This window comes from Schistocerca cancellata, chromosome 10, assembly GCF_023864275.1.
Source record: "Schistocerca cancellata isolate TAMUIC-IGC-003103 chromosome 10, iqSchCanc2.1, whole genome shotgun sequence".
NCBI lineage: Eukaryota > Metazoa > Arthropoda > Insecta > Orthoptera > Acrididae > Schistocerca > Schistocerca cancellata.
In genome coordinates, this window is record NC_064635.1 from 197,336,358 (window position 1) to 197,350,023 (window position 13,666).

General features: G+C 43.9%; 1 protein-coding gene across 1 annotated transcript in view; it reads left to right on the forward strand.

The window, feature by feature from the left end:
* The window catches only part of LOC126106256 (uncharacterized), a 257,643-nt gene that overhangs the window by 180,748 nt on the left and 63,229 nt on the right, over positions 1-13,666 (forward strand). Inside the window, exons 3-4 of the mRNA XM_049912481.1 lie at positions 10,256-10,379; positions 10,494-10,657. Of these exons, the coding sequence (XP_049768438.1) occupies positions 10,256-10,379; positions 10,494-10,657 (288 nt within the window). The remainder of the gene's footprint in view (positions 1-10,255; positions 10,380-10,493; positions 10,658-13,666) is intronic.

Genomic DNA, 13,666 nt, shown 5'->3' on the forward strand with positions numbered 1-13,666 from the left:
TGTTTTCAAATACACACCAAAAGCAGCGAGTTAAAGGACCCTTCTGTGTGCCCAAACTAAAGCTGAAAGAAGAATAAATAAATAAAGAGAAAATTTTTACCCCTTCCATTCCCTACAGAAGTAAAAATCAACGAAGTTGATCAGACCTCAGCACCACCACATCTAAAAAAAAAATAGTGTCAAGCAGGTGAAGCTTGCACTAAGGAATAAATCTAACGAGAGAGGGCAGTGGTGTCATGCGAGAGAGTCTCGCGCAAATTAAGACAAGGATACATACTAGCGAAAACGAACACAGTGTTGCAGTAAATCGAAAACAGCTGTCGTCATGAGTAGAAAACATAACAGAATCATTTAAACCACACATACACATCGAGAACCGCGAACAATAATCATCAAAAACACGTAAAATCCAAACAAGATAGGAAAGGTGCATATCACCAGCATCAACAGACAAATAAAACTAGCTTCTAGTCAGCCAAATTATATTACGTTACAGTAAGAAGGGATTTGAAACCAAAAAAGTTTTGTTTCTAAGCTGCACCTGTTCGTTAAGAATAAATCCACCTTCCTGAGATGTTGTTGTGGTTGTTGTGGTCTTCAGTCCTGAGACTGGTTTGATGCAGCTCTCCATGCTACTCTATCCTGTGCAAGCTTCTTCATCTCCCAGTACCTACTGCAACCCACATCCTTCTGAATCTGCTTAGTGTATTCATCTCTTGGTCTCCCTCTACAATTTTTACCCTCCACGCTGTCCTCTAAAACTAAGTTGGTGATCCCTTGATTCCTCAGAACATGTCCTACCAACCGATCCCTTCTTCTAGTCAAGTTGTGCCACAAACTTCTCTTCTCCCCAATCCTATTCAATACTTCATCATTAGTTATGTGATCTACCCATTTAATCTTCAGCATTCTTCTGTAGCACCACATTTCGAAAGCTTCTATTCTCTTCTTGTCCAAACTGTTTATCGTCTATGTTTCACTTCCATACAAATACTTCCTGACACTTAAATATGTACTCGATGTTAGCAAATTTCTCTTCTTCAGAAACGCTTTTCTTGCTATTGCCAGTCTACATTTTATATCCACTCTACTTCGACCCTCAACAGTTATTTTGCTCCCCAAATAGCAAACCTCCTTTACTACTTTAAATGTCTCATTTCCTAATGTAATTCCCTCAGCATCACTTGACTTAATTCGACTACATTACAATATCGTCGTTTTGCTTTTGTTGATGTTCATCTTATACCCTCCTTTCAAGACACTATCCATTCCGTTCAACTGCTCTTCCAAGTCCTTTGCTGTCTCTGACAGGATTACAATGTCATCGGCGAACCTCAAAGTTTTTATTTATTCTCCATGGATTTTACACTCCTGGAAATTGAAATAAGAACACCGTGAATTCATTGTCCCAGGAAGGGGAAACTTTATTGACACATTCCTGGGGTGAGATACATCACATGATCACACTGACAGAACCACAGGCACATAGACACAGGCAACAGAGCATGCACAATGTCGGCACTAATACAGTGTATATCCACCTTTCGCAGCAATGCAGACTGCTATTCTCCCATGGAGACGATCGTAGAGATGCTGGATGTAGTCCTGTGGAACGGCTTGCCATGCCATTTCCACCTGGCGCCTCAGTTGGACCAGCGTTCGTGCTGGACGTGCAGACCGCGTGAGACGACGCTTCATCCAGTCCCAAATATGCTCAATGGGGGACAGATCCGGAGATCTTGCTGGCCAGGGTAGTTGACTAACACCTTCTAGAGCACGTTGGGTGGCACGGGATACATGCGGACGTGCATTGTCCTGTTGGAACAGCAAGTTCCCTTGCCGGTCTAGGAATGGTAGAACGATGGGTTCGATGACGGTTTGGATGTACCGTGCACTATTCAGTGTCACCTCGACGATCACCAGTGGTGTACGGCCAGTGTAGGAGATCGCTCCCCACACCATGATGCCGGGTGTTGGCCCTGTGTGCCTCGGTCGTATGCAGTCCTGATTGTGGCGCTCACCTGCACGGCGCCAAACACGCATACGACCATCATTGGCACCAAGGCAGAAGCGACTCTCATCGCTGAAGACGACACGTCTCCAATCGTCCCTCCATTCACGCCTGTCGCGACACCACTGGAGGCGGGCTGCACGATGTTGGGGCGTGAGCGGAAGACGGCCTAACGGTGTGCGGGACCGTAGCCCAGCTTCATGGAGACGGTTGCGAATGGTCCTCGCCGATACCCCAGGAGCAACAGTGTCCCTAATTTGCTGGGAAGTGGCGGTGCGGTCCCCTACGGCACTGCGTAGGATCCTACGGTCTTGGCGTGCATCCGTGCGTCGCTGCGGTCCGGTCCCAGGTCGACGGGCACGTGCACCTTCCGCCGACCACTGGCGACAACATCGATGTACTGTGGAGACCTCACGCCCCACGTGTTGAGCAATTCGGCGGTACGTCCACCCGGCCTCCCGCATGCCCACTATACGCCCTCGCTCAAAGTCCGTCAACTGCACATACGGTTCACGTCCACGCTGTCGCGGCATGCTACCAGTGTTAATGACTGCGATGGAGCTCCGTATGCCACGGCAAACTGGCTGACACTGACGGCGGCGGTGCACAAATGCTGCGCAGCTAGCGCCATTCGACGGCCAACACCGCGGTTCCTGGTGTGTCCGCTGTGCCGTGCGTGTGATCTTTGCTTGTACAGCCCTCTCGCAGTGTCCGGAGCAAGTATGGTGGGTCTGACACACCGGTGTCAATGTGTTCTTTTTTCCATTTCCAGGAGTGTAATTCCTACTCCGAATTTCTGTTTTGTTTCCTTCACTGCTTGCTCAATATACAGACTGAATAACATCGGGGGAGGCTACAACCCTGTCTCACTCCCTTCCCTACCACTGCTTCCCTTTCGTGTGTCCCCAGCAGTGAAAGACCTAAGTCGAAACAAGGCGACGGGAGTAGACAACATTCCATAGAACTACTGACAGCCTTGGGAGAGCCAGTCCTGACAAATCTCTACCAGCTGGTGAGCAAGATGTATGAGACAGGCGACATACCGTCAGACTTCAGGAAGAATGTAATAATTCCGATCACAAAGAAAGCGGGTGTTGACAGATGTGAAAATTACCGAACTATCAGTTTAATAAGTCACGGCTGCAAAATACTAACGCGAATTGTTTACAGACGAATGGAAAAACAGGTAGAAGCCGAACTCGGGGAAGATCAGTTTGAATTCCGTAGAAATGTTGGAACACGTGAGGCAATACTGACTCTACGACTTATGTTAGAAGCTAGATAGTGGAAAGGCAAACCTACGTTTCTAGCATTTGTAGACTTAGAGAAAGCTTTTGACAATGTTGACTGGAATACTCTCTTTCGCATTCTGAAGGTGGCAGGGGTTAAATACAGGGATTGAAAGGCTATTTACAATTTGTACAGAAACTTTCTGAGATAGATGTTTGAAAATTTCTAATTCCTCGAACAGGTGAAGATTGTAACATTTACTCACTTCGTGTCATCAAGTTTACGTGGCGTATGCTGTGGAATTGTACACGTTTTCTCCATATTAACTAGCATGTGTTCTTTACATCTTACTTTAATGGGTCTACCTGTCTGTGCAACGTAATGGTCGGGGCAGTCATTACACATAAATTTGTAAACTGGTGAAGGCATCTTTAGATATACCGAGACCTTGGTCAAGGATTTCAATAAATCTTTATCCTGCAACTGTTTGACTACTATCACTCACTACGCGCACTTGTTTATCTTCGTGTCTCTTCTGCGGAACAAATGCTCAAGCTTGAAGTATGCATTGTAGGGCACAAGTTTACTGGACATTTGTCTCTTGTTTCCGTGCTCACTACCTTCTCCAAAAATATGGAAATCAAAGAGCTTGCAGTAGAAGAGATATCTCAGAATGAAGCAGTGGTCATGGCTCTTAACGTAGGCGTTTTAGAGCCCATGTTTACTGCACTGTTTTGCTTCGATTGGTCGTTCCTGTCATTTCCCTGAATGTTGGTTATTCCTCCTGGCACACCCCGTATACATTTTCAGAGTCCCTCTTTGTTTCCTCGATCATCAACTGTACGTATGCCCTCCCCAATGACTCAATCATTGTTGCCTGTCACCGCCAATCCCGCATAGTGTAAACGCACCTCCGCGGAACGCTAGACAGGTGCGCTCACGTAACCGTCTGACAAGTAGACGGGTAAGGCAGTGTCGTCGAGTGCAGGGGAACGGAAAAAAGGAGAAAACAGACAGACTGGTCCCAGAGCGGTGCCGTTTGGAAGCTGACTGCCGCTCGCGGGTGGTTTGCGGGGAGCGGTGTTAATTAGGCATGTGGGGCACGGGCGAGGGTGGAAGCTGGAGGGGTGCTGCAGGCCGCGCCCTATGGCTCCAGCTATAAGTAGGGCTCGGCGCGCCGCCGCAGTATCAGTCCCACAGCGTCCTCCAGCAGCACTCGAGCGTCGAGACCATGAAGATCTTTATCGTGAGTATGCAGTACACCGTACAGCCCAGGGCTTCCGTGCACACAGTGGGTAGCCAATAGTCCGGCGGCCGCCATGTTTTACCACAATGCACACGGGATGCACTGTTACGTAGCATCGCAAGATAAAATGCAATCACCTGTCAGCTGTTAGGAGGCACAGTCATCCCATTCAGGACAGTCTTTTCAGGATACGGAACTTGTGGGCAATTTTAGTGGGTGTTAAATTGTAAGATACAGGGCTTACTGCATTGTTAAAAACTGAAGTACTGTTTAATAACAACTGTTGATAAAATATCAGTATATCGATATTTTTTCCAAAAGATATGGACATATACTAGCGATACTTCTTGATACCAAACCGGCAATATCGAATGCCGATATTTTTGTTTTATATACATTTTTCCATAATTTTGGAAAATTTTTGACGTTGTTCTTTTGAAATTTTACTTTCACTGTGCGAAGGAGTCTCACAATTTTTTTGAGTTTTCATCAAGTCCAGTCCTTCTCTTTCTGTGATGCAGTTATATGCGACACAAAACGAGAAGTCCTACTGCACTTGAGGAGGGGTGGGGGGTGGGATGATTGGAATAACAAGATTTCCGATGTGAAGAAATAGCACACCAGAGGCATTAAATTTTTTTTTTAGCCCAACGAGTGTGTCATTTCTTCACATCCACTTTCTTCAAAAAAGATTGAAACTGCAACGTTTAGATTCAGCGCGCAATTTTGACAGTACAACTGCTAGGTGCTGACGTTTGCAGAAATGAAAACACAGTGAAGTCAGCATGAAGGGTTTCGGAAAAATACGATACGTGACGAAGCCGTCAGCCACCTTTTATTGTGCCACTTACCTGCAATTACCATTGTTAGCAAAGTGGTTATAGCCGAGCTTGAATGTTCATAGATTTCCTTTCAATTCTTGCTCTAAGAGGGACAGGCAGGCTACTAGCTTGTTGATTTACAGAATATCTAATAATAAATCAGTACTTAAATGTACAGCTCTAAAACCGGCACTATCTTTACAATGTGCAGCCGATATTTTTACAGGCAGGAACGACGATATTTTTTCCGGCGATATATCGATAACTTTTTGATATATCGAGAGCCGATAATATGTTTTTTTTCCAACATCGACATATCGGGTTACAGATATTTTTAAGACTTGCAACAGTCCTAATCTGTAGCACTGCCTTTTTCACAAGGATGAAATTTTAATCACCATGTACCAGAGACATGCTCGAGTGTTAGTTTGGTAGCTTTCGGACAACGCTTTCCAGTTTTGTCAGTACAATTATCATAGGCAAAGTCAGATCCCTGCCACAGGTTGACGCCAAGACTCTTGCGTATTTATATTTCACTCACGAATTCTTGTGTATTGCCCATCTCTCAGATTGGATTAATAGAAAACACACAGATGATCCATGGACGAGCGGCAGGTTTCGTATTGGGATCGTTTAGTTAGTAACTGACCTTTACGGCGATATTCAACAAATTCCAGTGGCAGATGTCATATGAGACACATTCGCTGTCATAGAGAGATTTACTGTTACAATTCGCAGAGCGCCACAGGGCTTTAAACAAGACATCTGACGTAGATGAAACCCGTCTTATTGTGAAAGGCCTGGCATGTAATACAAATGATGTTGCTCATTTGGTAGTCAGTAACATCAGTATGTGGCCGGCCTCTGGGACCGAGCGGTTCTAGGCGCTTCAGTCCGGAACCCCGCGGCTTCTACGGTCGCAGGTTCGAATCCTGCTTCGGGCAAGGATGTGTGTGATGTCCTCAGGTTAGTTAGGTTTAAGTAGTTCTAAGTCTAGGGGACTGATGACCTCAGATGTTAAGTCGAATAGTGCTTAAGCCATTTGAACCATCAGCACGTGACTGTGCTGATTAACGCTCAACTGTAAAAATTAGCAACACATTCTGTGTCTGATACCGAACTCTTGTTAAAGGGAAATTTTATGCTTCCAAACCTCGCGCGACTAGCCGAGCGGTCTCAGGCGCTGCAGTCATTGACTGTGCTTCCAAGTTGGCCAGGCAGTCAGTGAAATTAATCGGGTTTAGTGTTCCATACCCCAGTCGGTGAAAACGGAATCTTAATGGGATCACTTTGTTGTCTATATGGCGACTGTCCTGCTGTTAAGATGCCCCGCCTGTCGGTGTGGCCAAGCGGTTAAATGCGCTACAGTCTGGAACCGCGTGACCGCTACGGTCGCAGGTTCGAATCCTGCCTCGGGCATGGATGTGTGTGATGTCCTTAGGTTAGTTAGGTTTAAGTAGTTCTAAGTTCTAGGGGACTGGTGACCTTAGAAGTTAAGTCCCATAGTTCTCAGAGCCATTTTTTTTAAGATGCTCCTTTCACAGGAACAGGTAGAGACATTAAGTTGATATTGACGTCGCATACCAAGGTTTACGATCCCTCGGCATTTTAAGTGAATGCAATCAAAAGATACGTACAATTTTTGATACACTAAAAACTGGCTGATAGGTACCTATAGAGTATCTCCCGCTGAATGAGAAAAACCGTATTTTGAAAAAAAGCAAGGTTTCGCAGCACAAGCAGAAGGACAAATCCGAAAATGGTTACAGCATATAAAAAATATTTTTTACCAAATCCTTTGATTTGTGTCGGAGCAAGGATGTTTGTGCTAATCCATGACAAGAAACTTTGCATGTAAATTCGATATTAGTACTTGCATACATTTCGGCTGCTTGAACTGTATAGATGTGATGACAGAGACCCATTTGTCAGTTTCGGATTAAAGTATGGAGACTATGAGTCATCAATAGAAACGCTCTCTGGATCTGCTATGGCAGCGAGTCACATACTGTAATTTTCAATGAATCCTTACCCGGAATGAACATGCTGTGTCAGTCCTTGCACTGTGATACCTACATAGTGCAATGACGTCAAACCATAAGTGGAGGTGAGGTTTCGCCTAACTAGAAAATCATGTTCTTCCAGCCATACATGTTCATCAACATTTGCATCTATACCCCACAAGCCAGGTTACGGTGTGTGACAGATGGTGCATTATGTACATTTGTCCTCCCCATGATTTCCTGTGTGCCAGTGTGCCAGTCGGGATTGGTGTATGCAAAAAATGATTGTTAGTGAAGCCTCGACATGACCAAGAATCCCTCTAATTTTAAGATCATTTTACGAGGGATACGTAAATTTCTTCAAGGAATGTACGGTCTTGCAATTTCGTAGAGCCTGCCGTTTGTCGTCGTTGGTCTATACTTTCTGGATATTCTTGTAACGAATCTCAATCTAGGTTCTCCCTTTCTTACGATTAGTTTTATGTGATCATTCCACATAAAATCGTTTCGTACGCAGACTTCCAGATATGTAATAGCTATTACTACTACTAGTGATTGTCCAGCAATCACGCAATCATACAAGAACGGATCTTTCCGTCTATTTGTACGCAGACGTTCGATGTGTTCATATTGTGGGTCAGCTGACAATCACTGCACCAAATGTCAATCCTGCATCATGCAGCAGTTTTCTCGGGCTACAAATACTCTATATAAGACAATGTCAAAGGTTGGCCTGATGAACCTACCGACTTTAACCACCACAGTACTGACACATATTGTCAACAGTAATATAATCCCCCCCACCCCAGCAAGAATGACATGCTGCAGTGTATTTGTTGGGAACAACATTGCCTCAAGTCATGATAAGAACGTATCCCCCAATACAAACCCCAACTGAGCTAATATTGTCTATTTCCACTATGGATGCTTCACGTCTGTATATGGGTGCCTGATCAACTCATGATTTGAGGTCATAAATCACCGAATTAGAACTTTACGCCGATTCGTCATAGCAAACGTCGTGTTACGCCTCATCCATACTTGCCATAAATATGAAGATGCTATATGTGAACTGTGATATCCATAAGCAGATATCAGCGACGCCATGTCCATACATTATGGCTTACTCAACTAAATAATCATCTGCTTCAGCATGGGAGGATCTAGATTTTTGTTACAAAAATTATTTATTAATAGACAAACAAACTGGGCACACAATGCTTGAGTGTTTATGATAGGTGTATCAGAATGGATTTTATAGCGTTGAAAACTCATACTGCTTTATTACTTTAACTTGCAGATATGGTTTTGGTCCCATTATATAGAAAAATACAGTAAGTTACTTCCATTGGTAATGCCTCACACCGCATGTCCAAACTCGATTTCTTGATAAAGTCCTTACAGAAGTTCAAGAGGTGTCAGCTCTGGTGAACGTGGCGACCATACAACATTGTACCTTGGTCCATCCACTTACCTGGAAAGAGGACACTCAGTTTACATGAAACACTTACGCCAAGTGATAAATAATAGTCTTACTGGGAAGATCTATTCCATGCTCTTTAGGAAAACTACGTTTCACAATTGGAGATGAACATACTTATTATGCTGCGATTCCAGTGTAGACACTTTTATTGTTCAAACATGACCCAGCTTCAATAGTCTTCTGCTGCCATCGTATGATCTTATGAAACTTGTTACGTGATGTAACATGGCATTCTTGTAACAAGTCCCACAGTATCAGAAGATGACGGCAAAAGCCTGTTGAAACCGGTCATCTTGGAACATTGTAGATTGCTATTGCGGTGTATGAAGTGTGTTCATGTGGAACCATACCAATCGCCCCACAGCACAACATGTGAACCTTGCACAGCTGTCGTAGACTTAAGCCCTTCAAACCAAAACACACAGTGACCACACTAGGGACAGTTAGGGGCAGCCATCTTTGCTGCAACTGTAGTTGGCGCTTGACATGTTGTGATTTTGTACTAGCATACCATGTGACTGCTCTATTTTCCTTCAAGATGATATGAAGACTAAGTCTGTACGCCCTGTAAAGTCTAGTCAGCATTATGTACGTCAAATTCTTCCAGTCCATATGTGGCATAACAGCAAACCAGTGCTTAACAGTATTGTTTAAAAACAGTCTGGGTTGCAATTTTAGTTTTTTTTATTTTACAGCGACGCGTTTCGCCTTATTTAGGCATCTTCAGGTTATCTAAATAGAAAACAGAGAACAAATACATCTATTTAAGAATCGCGATCGCGTTGTGCAGACTTGGATAACCTATAAGCATGTATAAACAGATCACCTATTGAAAATACAAACAGATCACTTATTGACAGAGCAAATACCTTAATTTGGTATTTATTAAGAATCCTTTAGTCAGTGTAGCCAAAGTGCATCGTCGAATATATCAGGCCAACTCAGTAAAAACTAGAAATATAAAATAGTAAAATCATTACCTTTTCTAGATGGATGCGAGAGGCACCGAGATATGCATAACGAAGGCGATGTTGGCCGTTTGGCTACACTGACTAAAGGATTCTTAAAGAATACCAAATTAAGGTATTTGCTCTTTCAATAGGTGATCTGTTTATATTTTCAATAGGTGATCTGTTTATACATGCCATTAGGTTATCCAAGTCTTCACAACGCGATCGTGATTCTTAAATAAATGTATTTGTTCTCTGTTTTCTATTTAGATAACCTGAAGATGCCTAAATAAGGCGAAACGCGTCGCTGTAAAATAAAAAAAACTAAAATTGCAACCCAGACTGTTTTTAACCAATACTATTATGTACATCCATAGATGGGCGCCAGAACAAGCCGTAATTGGAAATCATGTTTCACCAAACTGGAACCTTGCCCAGTCTGTTAAGGAAATGTTTGCAGTAGGACTCGCCATGCTCTGGGTTTACTGACGCTGTGATGTCCTGATGGCAGCTGACCGTCGCCCTGGTGGCTGCCGTCCACTGTGGCCCAGTACCAGAGCCTAAAGCCAAGGCCGCCCCGGGCTACCTGGGAGGCTTCGGAGGAGGTCTGGGAGGCTACGGAGGCGGCTTCGGCGGTGGCTTCGGAGGCGGCTTTGGCGGTGGCGCCTTGGGAGGCGGATTTGGAGGCCTGGGCTTCGCCGCCCCCGCCATCGCCGCCGCCCCCGCCATCGGTATCGCCGCCGCTCCAGCCACGGTGGTGCGCACCCGCGTGGTGCCAGGACCGACGCAGCTGGTGCAGCCGCCTCCAGTGCTGCAGAGGCAGGTGATCCAGCCTCCCCCCATCGTGCAGACCCGCCTCATCCAGCCCCCTGCACAGCTCGTCCAGGGACCGCCCCAGGTCATCCATGAGCAGGTGCGTGATCAGCAGTGACTTTCTTACATCCACTATTGTTGTTGTTGCTGTTCTTGTGGTCGTCAGTCCAGAGACTGGTTTGATGCAGCTCTCCATGCTACTCTAACCTGTGCAATCTTCTTCTTCTCCCAGTACCTACTGCAACCTACATCCTTCTGAATCTGCTTAGTGTTTCATCTCTTGGTCTCTCTCTACGATTTTTACCCTCCACGCTGCCCTCCAATGCTAAATTTTTGATCCCTTGATGCCTCAGAACGTCTCCTACCAACCGATCCCTTCTTCTTGTCAACTTGTGCCACAAACTTCTCTTCTCCCCAATCCCAATAACTCCTCATTAGTTATATGATCTACCCATCTAATCATCAGCATTCTTCTGTAGCACCACATTTCGTAAGCTTCTATTCTCTTCTTGTCCAAACTAGTTATCGTCCATGTTTCACTTCCATACATGGCTACGCTCCTCGATGTTAACAATTATCTCTTCTTCAGAAACGCTTTCTTTGCCATTGCCAGTCTACATTTTATATCCTCTCTACTTCGATCATCATCAGTTAATTTGCCCCCCCCCCCCCCCAAATACCAAAACTCCATTACTACTTTAAGTGTCTCACTTCCTAATCTAATTCCCTCAGCATCACCCGACGTAATTCGACTACATTCTATTATCCTCGTTTTGCTTTTGTTGACGTTCATCTTATCTCCTCCTTCCAAGACACTGTCCTTTCCGTTCAGCTGCTCTTCCAGGTCCTTTGCTGTCTCTGACAGAATTACAGTGTCATGGGCGAACCTCAAAGTTTTTATTTCTTCTCCATGGATTTTAATACCTACTCCGAATTTTTCTTTTGTTTCCTTCACTGCTTGCTCAATATACAGATTGAATAACATCGGGGAGAGGCTACAACCCTGTCTCACTCCCTTCCCAACTACTGCTTCCCTTTCATGGCCCTCGACTCTTATAAACGCCATCTGGTTTCTGTACAAATTGTAAATTGCCTTTCGCTCCCTGTATTTTACTCCTGCTACCTTTAGAATTTGAAAGAGAGTATTCCAGTCAACATTGTCAAAAGCTTTCTCTAAGTCTACAAATGCTAGAAACGTAGGTTTGCCTTTCCTTAATCTTTCTTCTAAGATAAGTCGTAAGGTCAGTATTGCCTCAAGTGTTCCAGTATTTCTACGGAATCCAAACTGATCTTCCCCGAGGTCGGCTTCTACTAGTTTTTCCATTCGTCTGTAAAGAATTCGTGTTAGTACTTTGCAGCTGTGGCTTATTAAACTGATTGTCCGGTAATTTTCACATCTGTCAACACCCGCTTTCTTTGGGATTTGAATTATTTTATTCTTCTTGAAGTCTGAGGGTATTTCGCCTGTTTCATACATCTTTCTCACCAGATGGTAGAGTTTTATCAGGACTGGCTCTCCCAAGGCCGTCAGTAGTTCCAATGGAATGTTGTCTACACCGGGGGCCTTGTTTCGACTCAGGTCTTTCAGTGCTCTGTCAAATTCTTCACGCAGTATCGTATCTCCCATTTCATCTTCATCTACATCCTCTTCCATTTCCATAATATTGTCCTCAAGTACATCGCCCTTGAATAGACCCTCCATATACTCCTTCCACCTTTCTACTTTCCCTTCTTTGCTTAGAACTGGGTTTCCATCTGAGCCCTTGATATTCATACAAGTGATTCTCTTATCTCCAAAGGTGTCTAATTTTCCTGTAGGCTGTATGTATCTTACCCCTAGTGAGATAAGCCTCTACATGCTTACATTTGTCCTCTAACCATCCCTGTTTAGCCATTTTGCACTTCCTGTCGATCTCATTTTTGAGACGTTTGTATTCCTTTTTGCCTGCTTCATTTACTGCATTTTTATACTTTCTCCTTTCATCAATTAAATTCAATATTTCTTCTGTTACCCAATGATTTCTACTAGCCCTTGTCTTTTTACCTACTTGATCCTCTGCTGCCTTCACTACTTCATCCCTCAAAGCTACCCAATCTGCTTCAACTGTATTTATTTCCCTCATTCCTGTCAATTGTTCCCTTATGCTCTCCCTGAAACTCTGTACAACCTCTAGTTCTTTCAGTTTATCCAGGTCCCATATCCTTAAATTCCCACCTTTTTGCATTTTCTTCAGTTTTAATGTACAGGTCATAACCAATAGATTGTGGTCAGAGTCCACATCTGCCCCTGCAAATGTCTTACAATTTAAAACCTGGTTCCTAAATCTCCGTCTTACCATTATATAATCTATCTGAAACCTTTTAGTATCTCCAGGGTTCTTCCATGTATACAACCTTCTATCATGATTCTTAAACCAAGTGTTAGCTATGATTAAGTTGTGCTCTGTGCAAAATTCTACCAGGCGGCTTCCTCTTTCATTTCTTAGCCCCAATCCATATTCACCTACTACGTTTCCTTCTCTCCCTTTTCCTACACTCGAATTCCAGTCACCCATGACTTTTAAATTTTCGTCTCCCTTCACTATCTGAATAATTTCTTTTATTTCATCATACATTTCTTCAATTTCTTCGTCATCTGCAGAGCTAGTTGGCATATAAACTTGTACTACTGTATTAGGTGTGGGCTTCGTATCTATCTTTGCCACAATAATGCGTTCACTATGCTGTTTGTAGTAGCTTACCCGTATTCCTATTTTCCTATTCATTATTAAAGCTACTCCTGCATTACCCCTATTTGACTTTGTGTTTATAACCCTGTAGTCACCTGACCAAAAGTCTTGTTCCTCCTGCTACCGAACTTCACTAATACGCACTATATCTAACTTTAACCTATCCATTTCCCTTTTTAAATTTTCTAACCTACCTGCCAGATTAAGGGATCTGACATTCCACGCTCCGATCCGTAGAACGCCACTTTTCTTTCTCCTGATAACGACATCGTCTTGAGCAGTCCCCGACCGGAGATCCGAATGGGGGACTATTTTACCTCCGGAATATTTTACCCAAGAGGATGCCATCATCATTTAATCATACAGTAAAGCTGCATGCC